The sequence below is a fragment of the Phodopus roborovskii genome, unplaced genomic scaffold (assembly GCF_943737965.1).
Source record: "Phodopus roborovskii unplaced genomic scaffold, PHOROB, whole genome shotgun sequence".
In the NCBI taxonomy this organism is placed as follows: Eukaryota; Metazoa; Chordata; class Mammalia; order Rodentia; family Cricetidae; genus Phodopus; species Phodopus roborovskii.
Genome location: NW_026126525.1, coordinates 4,238,334 through 4,252,866, shown reverse-complemented (window position 1 = coordinate 4,252,866; position 14,533 = coordinate 4,238,334). Strand labels below are relative to the sequence as shown.

At 39.3% G+C, this 14,533-nt stretch overlaps 1 protein-coding gene across 1 annotated transcript in view; it reads left to right on the top strand.

Moving 5' to 3' along the window:
- The window catches only part of Arhgap24 (Rho GTPase activating protein 24), a 370,730-nt gene that overhangs the window by 166,462 nt on the left and 189,735 nt on the right, over positions 1 to 14,533 (top strand). The window contains exon 3 of the mRNA XM_051198149.1: positions 7,679 to 7,766. Within this exon, the coding sequence (XP_051054106.1) occupies positions 7,679 to 7,766 (88 nt within the window). The remainder of the gene's footprint in view (positions 1 to 7,678; positions 7,767 to 14,533) is intronic.

Genomic DNA, 14,533 nt, shown 5'->3' with positions numbered 1-14,533 from the left:
GTTTAAGAATTGAAAGGAATACTCATTGCACCCATTATGTTCAATACATATTCCTAAAATACTTTACAAATTATTGAGCTTAAAAAATGTTGTATATGAAAATCAATATACATTTACATATGCTAGCAGTTAGCTGTCCAATACCACATTTTAAAATATTGTCACAAAGCATCAAAATATACAAAGTATATAGCATATCAACATATATTGTGTATATATAAGTAAAAATTTATAAATATACATATATATGTACACAATACACTAATTTTAATTTTAATTGTTTTATAAAAGACATTTTGAATCCTAACTTAATGGCGGAATACAACATGTTTACAGGTTGGACGACCATCTAACAAAGATTCTATTGCTATTATATAGAACTTAGTAGATTTGTTTTTGAAGCAGAGGGTTGCCATGTAGCCCAGGCCGGCACTGAGTCCACAGTCATCCTGCCTTATTCTCCTGGTTTCTGGTATGGCAACAATATTTTCAGCATCAAATAAAAACAAAAGGACACAGAAGTGCTTTGGCCCCGGCATCCTTTAGCGACCTGCTCATTGATATGATTCCCTTTACATCTAAACTTTGAAAATCATCTAGAGTAACTGTCTCTGCTGGCTTATTTCCATGGATTTGTGTGGCAGCCCCTGGGAGTGGATTACTTCTCTGCCATCGCAATGGGACTCTTCTTGTTAAGCTGATCCGTGGCTTCCTTCTCCCAAACCCACTACTAGCGATCTGATTATGCCCCCACTTGACCTGGGTGACTGTTTTCACAGTGATTTCTTGCTTTGCATTTCATGGTTCCATGGCTTCCCCTCCATTCCTCTCATCCCTCCAACCTTGTCTAGGGACCGCTCTCTAGCTGGAAGCATCCTCCCAGCATCCCGTTTGTAGCTTCATGTCTCCCTCACCCCCTTGGTTTATCTCAGTTATGGGCATTGCTTTACATTAACGTCTGGTTTGATGAACTTCCACACCAAGTTTTGCAGCCTGAATCTTTCTTTGGCACATATATACATACATATTTGTGATTTCCCTGCATGTAGAGAAGGCATTTCAAATAAGTCTTTAGCCCTTTTCTTTCCCCCATGCCCCTCCCCCACCGCTCCCTCATCACAGTTGGTGAGATCACCTATGTTCTATGTCTCTCACAGTTCTGGGCATTACCCCCATGTCTTCTCTCTCCAAGCCTCGTAGCTAACACCATCATCTGCTATCTCCCCTCTAAGCATGCTGCAACCAATTCCTCCCTTCCTGTGCTTAGAAACTGCAGATCTTTTGGAAGCCCTTGTTTCTATTCTCATGACTCTTGTAGATTTTGCCTGCTCCAAATTCAATACTGTTTTCTTTGAAAAATACAAATCTTCTAATCCAGGGTGAAAACCTGTCAAAAGCCTCTTACTGCACTTGAGATAAAATTCCGTGCTGTGGACCCATCACCCACCCCTCCGCTCCATCACCGCCTGTTTCCTTTCCTTCTCATGTGGGCAGGCGTTCCTCAGAACTGTGGTCTTGGCAGAGCTGGCTGCTGATCAAAGAACTTTCCTGGCCAGAAGTTTGAAAGCAGACACCTGGACAGCTCCAAATCTAACACCTTATCGTAATTAATGAATTGCATGCTACTCACATTGTTTATTTATTTATGTTTTTCAGCTCATTTACATATAAAAAGAGTCTGTGTGTATTTCCCTAATCAAATTGTTCAGAGCAGGAATGGTAGCATAGACAAGCTTTCCTTACTCTTTACATTTTAGCTCATAAACATTGTCCCACCTCAAAAAACGGATGGGTGGAGGCTCAGCTTTTATATTACAATACTTATGTAGGGAAGGAATGGGTGTTGACACAACAGCCAACGGTACTGGGAATGCAGTGCAGTCCTAGAGAGCTTGCCTCGTGTGTGCAAGGCCCCATGTTTCATACACAGCCCTGCAAACAAAAGCAGCAGCCATTGGAACCATGACAGGGAAGGCTTTCTATTCAGCATGTTTGGAAGTGGGGAGATTGGAATGTTAATGTTAATGACAGCTAAATGAAGTAGGTTTAATTAGATGGCCACACTGCTTCTGATTACACATGTGGTGCCTGGTGGGAATGAGTATTTGGAAGTGACACGTCTTTATTACAGTAGCCAGCACCTGGTTAACATGGAGAAAGAAATCAATAACATTTGAATAGCTTGGGGCAGGAACTCACATATCATATCATGCTCCTGTAAGAGCATCTATGAGATGAATAGGACTTCTGAGATGTAAAATATTTGACTGTTGAACTTCAACCTTCAGTCTCGGGTATTCTCAACATTCCCATGAGTGAGAAGTGTAAGAGAGTTTTGTTTTTGTTTTTGCCAAAAAAGGATTAAGTAAAAAAGAAGTCTGTGTCTATACTTAATTTCTTTATATACTGATGCTCGGGCATCATATTTTTGCATGTGTTTAAGTTGGTATACCAGGGAGGTTCTCCATTCCCAAGTGTAGGCATAGCTCTGTGTGTCCAGTTGCAAAGTCCACTTACTTTATTTTTAACTCTGTGAATTAACTGTTTTGGACATACCAGGTTCAGTTTTAATACCCTTTAAAAATGTGATATTCTTGACAACTAGGAATTCCGGAGACAAAAAGAAACTACAGAATAATAGCCACCCATATAGTCAAAGAGGATTACTGCTTCTGAGGACTCCCCCTCCCCACACATAGTATATTCATTTGGAATTCCATTGTCAAATAGACAAAATAGTAACATAGTTTCAAGGTGGTGTTGTGTCACAAGCTGAATGGTTTTCTGGGAAAGAAGCTGGCTGTTAAAGCAGTCCTCTTACCCAGCCACAGGGTAATCCCTAACTCCTGCTGTGTTTTCTCTTCAGCTTGCAGGTGGAATATGAAAATGAATGGCATGGCAGGGAAGAAACATAAAAATATGTTTACTTAGTTGTAAACAAACCCTTGGGATCATTGCAGTCCATGTCTTCAGCTGTTTTGGTGCTAGATTTCGTTATTAGTGTCTTTCAAGGTTAACTCTAGGTCCTTTCCACTAGAATTTTAAATGCAGACAGGGTGTAATTAAAATAAGGCTTAAGTAGGGCTATTTTACCGCCAATTTTCTGGTCCACTGATGATGGCTTATTGGGTTATTTTACTGTAGGGTCTCAGAGTTTTCCCCCTAATATTTTACAGCAGTGACACTTTTCCCTCTTTGTTTTATAAAGAGACATAAATTTTCAAAGCAACAGCGTCCTCCCCCAGACTTTCATCCCCCCTCCCTCCCACTTTTCTTTTTCTTCTGACACAGACTTTACTTCAAATTTTTACTTTTTAATTTAAAAGTCTCTTTAATAAGTTCATATATGAAGGTGGGGTTTCCATCATTCCCCACCTTCTACCCCCCCAGCTCTTGCTCCATTCCCCCTCACGTCCTTTCAAATTCATGACTTCCTTGTTTATTATTGTTACATATAACACACAGGCACATACATGTACATGCACACACACACACGCATGCACACACACACACACACACACACACACACACACACACACACACCCTACTAAGCCACCATTTGGCTTTTCCCACCTTCTTAAGAGCTGACACTTCTTTTCCTATGAGAAATAATAAATACTGTAAAATGACCATGTGCAGGACAAGACCTGACAATGGACTGAGAAGTGACAGTAGTGTAACTCAATCTTTTCCAAATAGGACTCAGGCCAGGGCCTGAAATGATGCTGGTTGGACAGTTTCATCCTGGTGAGATTAGAGGGCTGAGTGAAGAGGGATTTTCCCAGCTGCCATCTCCCTGGATGTCTCCACACTATGGGATTTTCACCTAGAACAGTGGGGTAATGAAAGTTAGGTATCCATTGCTAGCTTGAGAACTGGGCTTCTTTGGAACCTCAGCGGTTTGCACATTCACTCTAGGGGTCATTGGAAGATTAATTTCCCAGTCTTTTCCTGAAGTCATGCCTTCTCTTATCTGCTGCAATTAATTACAAGTTTATGGCTTAAACAAAATGAACGTGTTTTCCCATAGTTTCAGAGTCATGAAGTTAAAAGCAATGGGGATGAACTGAGAAAGATTCTAGAAGAAATTCTCATCTCTTGCCTCTCGAGCTTTGGGTGGCTTTCAATGGTCCCTGGCTTGTAGCTATGTCTGCCTCTGTATTCACAAAGACGCCTCCTCTCTGTGTATCGGCTCTCCATGTCCTCAGTTCTCCTGTGATTAGAATTAGGGTTCACTCAGACAGTCCAGGATAACATCTTCTCTGAGTCCTTAACTTGAGTCCATCTGTAGAGGCTCTCCTCTGATGAATTCCTGTTTCCAGGGTTCAGGACTCAGGAGCTCATATTCTTGGGTGGGCAGGATTCAATTCCTCTTACCCCCACAGTAAAAACAGACATCACATTTTCTGCATAGTTCATTAACTCAATTAGATAACAATTCAGTAAACATAAACCTCTACTATAAATCAGTAATCATGTTATCACTTGATAATTGTAAATGATAATTAATTAAAAATAAAAATACTCAAAGTATCTAGGATGCAAGGAAGTTTAAAAGGTTTTGTAAACAGCTAACAAATGTTGCATGGCAAGATTTTCCCACTAGGTTCTGTTAGTGTTTTGAGGTTGGCTCTTGGTAACACAGTTGAAGCAGAGGAGCTGAGCAACAGGAAAGAGGATTCTGTATCAGTGGCTTGGCTGACAGGCAGAAGAGTGGGTCCGTGAACCAGACTGCCAATTCCAGAACAGTCTTTCTCAACTCCCAAACAGTTTTTACAGATGTCATCATATAACCAGAGCATTTGCAGATGCAACCTTGTTCTTCTCCTAATTACACAATATCCAGTTTGCTTTTCATAACATGGCCTTGTATAAAATAGTTTTTATACTTTTATTTCTTCCTTCAGTGATTTTTAAATATGAGCTATGGAGTAAAAAGACTTTTTATCTTTTCTTGTCGTTATAGTCTTCATGCCTAAAACAGGGACTGCAACTAGCTATGCACTATTTAGCATTAGCTGTATAAACTAATGGAATTACCTGCTACAAATATAAAAGAACCAGATTGTGTTACAGTAATGAAAACTGTTGAATAATATTTATTTTTCTATCTCCTTTTAAGTAAAAAAAATCTCTTCAAAAATTTAAAATGACACTACTGTCTTCCTTGAGCATTCATGACCATTGTTTATGCTAGAAAAAGAATCTTATAATTGTGTTCAAGAAACTAACAAAGTATGCATGTATTTGCTGCACAGATATGCTTTTTTTCCAAAGGAAAAATCCTCATGTCTATTTTCAATAACAGGTAGCCTTGTTCTAATCTCTTGTGTCTTTGGCTTCCTAGTCTGATATTAACTAGCAGTGAGATTTCTTTGTAATAGCAAGTTAAGTTGAAATCAAATTGCCAGCATACTTCTCAACTCTGCCTTTTACTAACTCTAAGCTGCCAACTATGAAAGACTGTATTTGCCATGTTCCATTTTGAAGTTATAAAGGTACTGTATTAAAAGGATATGCCCATTAGAGATAAAAATGAATATAATTTTAGTCTGAATATGCTAATAATTGGCACATAATTATTTCCACATATTCTGAACCATCAGAAATGTTATACTCTCTTCCCCTGTCTGAGCCTTTTCTTCTAAACCACTCCAGTTTGTAGTGCAGCATCTTGAACATCATGGAACACTGTAGAACCCTGACATAGAAAATATGGGCACTCGTATTCTTGCTGTTGTGAAACTCAAGATCGCAGCAAGAAATGAAGAGTGTGTGACAAACCATCAGAAAGTATATGAGGGTTAAAGAAACTAATGGAACAGAGACAAAGACTACTCCTGTAACTCTCTGAGAAGTTTTATTCTTTAAAGACAAGGACAAGTTTTATCATTCAATGTAACCCCAGGAAGGAACTCACCGAGGAGGACAGCCATTTTGTGCCAAACTAGGCAGGGTGAAAGATGCATAAAAGACCACTTGGACTAAGTATTACTTCAGACTACTTAGGGAAGATGATACAGCACAGAGGACAAGAACCTGGGCTTGTGACTCCAGCCTACTTTGAATATGACTTTTTAAATTATTTTTATAGTCTATTTTATTTTCAATTATGTGTTTCTGTGGGTGTCTTTATACACACATGCGGGTGCTTGTGAAGAATCAATGGGTAGGATTCCTTGGAAATGGAGTTACAGGCAGGTGTAAGCTGCCTGATAAGAGTGCTGGGGAACAAATCTGTGTCATCTGGGAGGACAGTACCCACCCTTAACCACCTAGCCCTCTCTCCAGCTAGAATAAGGCTGCCTTACACTAACAGCACACATTCACTCATCAGTAACAACATATATATATATATATGTTGTTAAAATGCTAGGCACTAGTGGTGAATAAAGAATCAGTCATTGTAAATGTATGTTATGTCTATCAAACAGTATGGTGGGAGCATGGTAGCATTTCTAGTAAAGCAGTTACCTAGATTATAGAAAAAAAAATCACAAAAAAAAGCAAACGTTTGATGAAGGAAAACTATCTTAGGAAGAGCAATAGTAGTAAGAGGCTATCTAGGTCTTCCTTCTAGAACAAATGTGTTTTTATGTTAGAAATGAGGGGTTAAACACTTGTTTCTAAAGTGTACTCATATTGCACTGAAAACTAGCTTAAAAGGTGCTAAGAGCATTATGTAGCACCCAGTGAAGAAGTGTGGCATCTATTGACAAAGCAGTTCATACTTGCTGGCACAAAAATGGCTGGCAGAAAAGCAAGGGTGGAATTCAGATAATAATTGAGAATTTAATTGAGTTTAAATTACTTTCTGAAATAAGATAATATGAAAGATCAAATATTGAATGTCTCATAGTTGGTTGATGAAGTTCTCAGTGTGGATGAATGTGAACAATTATATACAAAAATTGTTAGAAGACATGGATTCATTGGACAAGTCTTTGAAAAAAATATGCCATAGGGCAACTAGAGTCAGCAAATGGGACTATACCAACAGAGACTTGGAGATTTATAATGAACATAAATATGTGCTTCACAGTTCTGGAGGCTGTAAAGCCCAGCTGCAAGGAACCAGCATGCTGTCAGTGTGGAGGCAGGGACACTACTAAAGACAGTAAGGGATACAATTTCATCTTCACTGGCTCTCATAATGGCCATTACTACACCTGGATTCTGAAGAATTCTCATGATTTCTATGCCTCCAGGTGATCTAATGCCCAACAATATTGTATTGGTATTACATTTCAAGTCTAGAGGGCACAAGGAAAAGAAAAGTATAATTTGAACTTTGACTTAAGTTTCTTTAAATGCTGTCACTGTGATTTTTTACAGCCTAAAATGGGTGGGGGGAAAGAGTGATGCATACTGCTTAAGATTATTCCAACCACTGAATATTATAGAGTTGGTAGAACTCTATAAATTTGCTGACATGTAATCCACTTATAAATTGATACTTACCATCAACCCAAAGTTGTCTAACACACATGGGATATTCAAAAATATGTACTATGTATAAATGAATATAATTATTGCTTATGGACTTTGATTATGGTAAGTAGGAGGGGATTTGGTGAACGTAGCCACTTACTGATTGCAGACATAGCATGGATACTTAGTTCTGCTACTGTGTGGAGCTTTGTGCTTACATTGATGTTTGGGGCATTTGTGTTTGCAGGGAACTATTTTTCTGCCTGGAAACAAAGTCATCGAGCACCCGTGCAATGAGGAGAACCCAGGGAAGTTCCTTTTTGAAGTAGTTCCAGGTAAGATAAATTTCCTGTTTTGTTTAAATTAACGCTGTTATAATGTTGGGAAAAGTGAAGACACCTTAAGTTTTGATCTCTTCAGTTCTGGCTGAAGATAATAATTGAGAATGCAAGCATTTATTTTAGCTGCCAGTTTCTTGGATCATGATGCCACATTTGTACACAATGATACAGAAGCATGTGCACACATGCACATGCTGGTGCTCACGGCCACAGAACAATTCAATTGCCCATGAGACTCTTGACCAGAATTGATGAGATGGTCCTGTGAGACGAGCCTAATCTATAAGTATCTTGTGATGGAAGCTTGACATGAGTTCCAGTAAAACTCTGTTCTTGCCAAATGATTATCTGATAAATTCCCTTGCAAAACTGCTTTTTTAATAAGCCTTACCTATAAAAAAAAAGAAAGAAAGAAAGAAATCTCTCAATGCCCGAACAAGAATTATTATAGTCCTGTATCTCCACTTTGCTTCCCACCAGACACTTACACATGTTTGGCCTGTGGACTGAGGACATGTCTCCCAGGTCAACAAGGGTGCTTAGTATCTGCAACATCTGTTTGTTTTGCTTGTTGATTTTTCTTGGCTACCAGCTCCCACCCATTTGAGTGTATCTAATCCATACTTAAATCTTAGAATAACCCAGAACTGTGCCTGCAAAGCCACAGCCTATGTCTTTGATCAGTCCTTTGGTGTCTCTTTATCCCCTTGTAGAAGTAGCAAGGGGTGAAGAATGTGGTTTGATAGAGTTGGCACAACCTGGTTGATGTGGTATTGATACCAATTTCAATGCAGTGTAGGGTGGGTGTGAATTGATTTGTGTGCATAATATGTGATTGTTTTAATAATGCTGGCACAAAAACAGTCAATCAATCAATCAAGCCTGTTTTCCCAAATTTATAAGGTCTGGGAATCTAAAACGTGAAAGCGTATTTCTCCCCTCAGTGGAAACAGCTGTAGCATTGAGTTCATCAGGCTCAAGATGGAATCCATGACTAAATGTTAATTAATGCAGCTGGAGTGCAGAGAGGTTAGTCTGATCTGTTGTAGTATTTGTTTCCCCCCAGGGAGAACACATTGTAAGAAACCTGACTCTTGTTTGCCCTATTAAAGCCCTTTTATTCTTACTTCTTAGAGGAATACCCCTATGGAACCAGATTCCAGATGTTTCAGAGGCTTTGAAGTATCAGTAGATGAAATTTCTTTTTCCCATTTATTCTCCCACACCAGGGCCTGTTGGCTTTTAAACCTGAGTGGTATTAAATGGATGACTTTAGCTTTTTATCTCCAGTAATAATGTCAAGAGTCTGTCTACCCAGTCAGTCCTGTGGCTGTCCATAGATCACAGCTTGTAGAGAAGACTCTGACATAAGGTGGGCATTCTTGAGCCTGTGTTAGAGTGTTACGTCTTCAGGTCTAAGACATGGTGGATAAATATTTCCAATGCCTGGGCACATGTTTTACTGACAGGGCACCTGCTATGGGACCTGTGACACACCACACTTAAGACTATGAGATAAGAAATCTGAAGTTTATAAAAGAGTGCAGGGAACTGAGACTCACTGCTGTGCTCATGGTGGTACTTAAAGTGTGCTCACAGGTCCATTGAGACAGGGTGTTGTCGAAACGGTCAGTGCTGTAAGTTAAGGTTTATCGTTCTGAATGGTCTTACAGAGCATGTGACAGAGAATCATGACGATTATGCTTTGTAAAGAAACGTGGAAGCACATACTCAACATTGAAAGTCAACAGATTTTGTTACTAACTTTGGTAAACCTCAGCGAGTGGAGCTTTATTTCTGCAACCTTGGGACAGAATGACATTTCCAGACAAGTGCTTGTGTACTCAATATAAGAATATGGAGATCTATTGCACATAGTTAATGTTGGATTTTTGCAAAATTAAGATTATTTACAAGCAACAAAATACTTGCTTTATCTTTCCAAATGGGAATGACAATAAGATATTTTCCAGTTTTTTCATTTGTGTAATGTTTTAACATGGGAATTTGAGAGATTACAGTGAAAACTTTTCATTAGCCAGAAATTGAATGAAGAAAGAATTGCAAATATATGGCCACTACTTTGTAATGACATATATTTGTCATTTATATATACATATGCGTGTATATATAATCAATCTGTATTCTATATTGATTCTCTTTGCGGAGTTCTTTGTTGGCACTTTGGGGAACCCACCCTACATGCTACACATAATGAATACAGACCCAACATACCTGTCTTTATGCACATATATTTCCAAGTCTAACTACCCAAGATGTGTGAATAAATATGAGACACTTAAGTCCTTTAATACTATTGCCTCATGGCGATGTCCAGCAAAGCAAGTCAAAGCCTCGAGCAAGCTCTTTGCTATGTCTACCAACACTCTATGCATGTACACAGATTTGTGTGAGAGAGCAGTTTATCTTCATGTCTAAATCAATCTTTACCATGTACTCCAACAGAGGAATTTTTGTTTTTGTTTGCTTTTTACATTAGTTTGAAATGTCTAAAACTAAAAAATAATAAGAAAAAGAATGAACTTTCAACAGAATTTGGAAACTTGCATCTAATTTATATCCATTTGTGTATCATATTCCTATGAAGATTTTAGACGTGTAAAAATGTAACTAAGAAAACCATCTACTCTAAACTAGTGTGGATTTTAATAGATTTATTATCCCTGAAATTAATTATTTTTTGAATAGTGCCATAATTTACAACATCTCACTTCAAGTTTTCCAATTTCTTTACTTGTTTTCTCAAAAAGATGTTTGCCAAATTGGCAAATTTGAAGAATATATGGTCAGTGTGCCAAATTTTAGACTGGAGTGAACATTTATGGCCAAATATTAAGCTTTTGGGAAATATTATTGAGAAAAGAATGTTGGCTGATTTTTAAAATAAAATCCTTGAAGAAAGAAAATGTAGATGTTCTTTGCTTCTTACAATGTGTTGGGTTGAGTTTTCCTTGTTTTTTTACAAAGTTAACAGAATAGTGAATGGAGCAATAATACATTGATTTTCTTAGAATCACATCTTAGGAAGAGTAAAGGGAAATGGAGACTCTGCTAAAAAGGTGCAAGGAGAAAAAGAAGCCTCTACACCCATTTAGGTAGGCACAGCATCTTCCCAGTTCTGGCTGCATTTTTAATACTCAGTACCCCAGACATGCAGCTGTGTGTATCTGTGATGTTGTTGAAGACTGCAGCTCCTGTGCAGCCATGTTGAACAAATATTGCTGCTCTGTGAGATCATCCCTTCTGGTTCTGTGACTGGAGGATGAAGCAGGGGAAAGCCAGACATGCTTGCTTCTTCTTCTTCTATGCCTTGGATGTAGGGATCCTGGTTACGGATGTTGTTACTTGAATATAGCACCTCACATTGCCTGGTCTTTGTGCTCCTCTCCAAATGCTGAATTTCGTGGGGTGGATTCATAGAGTTTTCCATGTCCCTGTGATTGGCAGCACACTTTACATGGCAGGCTATACCCCCCCCCCGTGACATGGCCATTTAGATGGAATACAAGAGGACTTAATGTCCAGCTGCTTTCTTTTTGAGTATTTGAGCAACATTTGTTTTCCCAGGCCTGAAAAAGAGAGGGAAACATGGGCTGTTTCCTTTCTGCTTTTCTCTGAGGGGCATCAACTGCAGTACCTGGCTTAGTCAGGGTCTCTCTAGCTTCGGGTTCCAGCAGGAGGACTTACCTCTGGAGGAGTAGGAAGATTTCAAAATTAACAAGTTGTGCCCTTGTGTCTTCCTGACTTCCTTAAAAAAATTTACTATGTTCATTTTATGTAATGAATGCTTTGTCTACATGTGTTATGTGTGACATGAGTATGCCTGGTGCCCATGGAGGGAAGAAGGTGATGGATCTCTTGGAACTGGAGTTAGAATGGCTGTAGGCCCACCATGTAGGTGCTGGGAACCAAACCCAGGTCCCCTGCAAGAGTGGCAAGTGTTCCTAACCGTAGAGCCATATCTCTATCCTGGTCTTCCTGCTAGCAAGCAGACAAACTTGCTTACCTATAGTTTGTGCCTATCATGAAGTGACTCTCTAAGAGAAGCATGTTCTGTTTCCTAGTCCTGCCTGGTAACAGCCATGGCATGGCTCCATCTCTAATTTGATTTCTGTCAGTGAGCTTGGAAGGGATGCAGCTCCATACAGCATCAATGATCAGCCAAAGGCAGGGCTCCATCTCTAATTTGATTTCTGTCAGTGATCTTGGAAGCGGTGCAGCTCCATGTAATACTACTGGTCATCCATGGGCTGGGCTCCATACAACACCACTGGGATTTTCCACTTAGAATCTGTGGCTTTAACAGTACTATTTTCTTCAAGCCTGAGGCCTTCAAGGATAATGTGGAAGGCATTTTAGTATAGTCCCAGATATAGTTTTAAAGCAAGTTTCTGGGAAACACATCTAGATAGAGAGTAATGTTAACGCTCTTACTGGGAATGCTCTCTGGAGATGGTTTATCCGAAGGAATGAGGGTTGTAGACTAAGACAGGCAGAGCTATATGCCTACCATTGCAACTGAGGTTGTATCTAAGTCTATGGAGCTCTGAAGACAGAATACTCCTTGGAGTTGCTTAGACACAGGATCTGGCTTTTGTTTCCTAAGATCAATTATTCCTTGATTACAGAAATAGATAAATCCAGTCACAGTGATTCTCTGATGCACTGGAGAACACCCCAGGTTCTGTTGCATGATTCTTTTTACCAAGTCCCAATAGGTCCTCAATGAAAGCATATGATTACCTCTATTACATACATGAAGGAATTTTCTCAAAGGTGACAAGCTAACACTAACTAAATTAACCAGAGTCTGTAATTACATACATATATTCTTCTGTTTGCCTGTGTGAGAAGTTGTCTATGAGTTTAAAGAGGTGTGTTGCTGACTTACAGGCAAGGTTTCAGGAGACTACAAATGTGTATAGATGTAATTCTGAGGACTTAAAGTGAGCCAGCAGCATACTAGAGTCTGGACTGTATTTTTCGGAACATAGGCATGTGAAGTCACTCGCTTTGGACAGAAATATAATCTCTTCTCAGCTCATTCATTAAGATTGAGAGTTTGAGCACTTAAAGTGAGAGTAGGCATTTTAAAATATTTGAAACTATTTACATATTCAAAAGCATCGTAAGTGTGAATACTTGGTGAAGATGCCTACAGACTCATTTAAGCATCGCTAAGGTCACAGCATAGTGTCAAGAAAATGCAGAATGCAAACACACTTGCCTGAAGTGGTCTTACCTGATGGAAATAACTGTCACCAAGGACAGGTCCTCTTTGTGAGCACCGTTAGACTCTGAAACCTAGAGAATAAACACCGATGAAACTGTTCTCAGGGTCTTCATGCTCTCCTAGTACACACTGGGTAAGAGATTGCCCATCCCCTAGTCCTTCTAATAGGTTGCCTTGCTCAGCCTTAATACAAGAGGAAGGGACTTAGTCTTACTGCAACTTGATATGCCATGTTCTGTTGATACCCATGTAGGCCTGCTCTGTTCTGAATAGAAAGGGAGGATTTGGAGGGGAGGAGGGTGGGGAGGTAGCAGGAAAAGAGGGAGGGGAAACTGTGGCAGGAATGTAAAATAAATAAATATTTTTAAAAATAGATTGCTCATTGTCTATCTACCAAGAAATATATGTGCTACCAGCCATATGTTGGGAATCCATCCCTCAACCAAGCAGGGCCCATTATAGATCTCAAAGACAATTGCCTGCATTCTGGATTGACACATCTCCACTGGGACAGGTTCCCAGAGTCTAACTAGGAATCAGAGGTCATCTTACCTCTTCCCTTTCCTGAAGGGGTGGGGGGGGGGGGAGAAAGGGTAGATATGAAGCAAAGTGGGTGAGGAATAAAGAAATAGTTCTAGGAACAGAAAGGCCAATGTGACCCATCTGAGGTAGCCATCTTCCCCATAAATCAGCTAAAATCCTTCCAGAAGAGAACACATTACCATTTACTTCACCTTTCATCATCCCTGTGCTAGTTATTTCCAACACCCTCACACAGGCATACAGATTCTACAAATTTTAATAATAACAAAATGTCCATTCTAACTATTTTCCAGGATTTCATGGGAGCTAAGTGAAAAGCTGGCAGACATGACCATTCAGAAAATAGAACAAATGTATTATAGATGCTTTTAAAACCCAAAATGTGCATAATTATGTTTTCTTTTTACTCTGTAAACTTTTCTTCCAATCATGGACATAGACGAAGTGCAATGGCTTAAATCTGGGGCCAGAGACTTTGTTAATCACTATAACCACTGTCTTTCAATTCCTGTTCCTGTGTTTAGATGTCTATGCCCTCTATTTCCTGTCCTAGCTCTGTAAGATGTTCACATAAACATGAAAACTTTCCACGGATGCTCATTACTAGATAGTGTACGAAGTACTCTCCTTCAGACATGAGCTCCCCAATTCGATTGTACTTCTTGTCCCGCAACATGAAACTCCCTGGATCTATGTCCCACATTTACCAGGGAATACATCCTGGATAGAATATTTCATAGGTCTGGAGTCTATAAAAGTCTTTATTTACCAAAGTTTGAATATCCCCAGACAGTCAATACAGCTGTGTTACATTACAAGCCAACTGAGAAATAAATAGTACTGACAGATATTCATGGGTGTCTCTGGGAAAGAAAATACTTGGCTAATTTTCTAGTTTGGGAAGTTATTTTTCAATATCAGCAATGAAAGTTTACCAGTCATGTCTGTGTTTGTGACTCCTGGA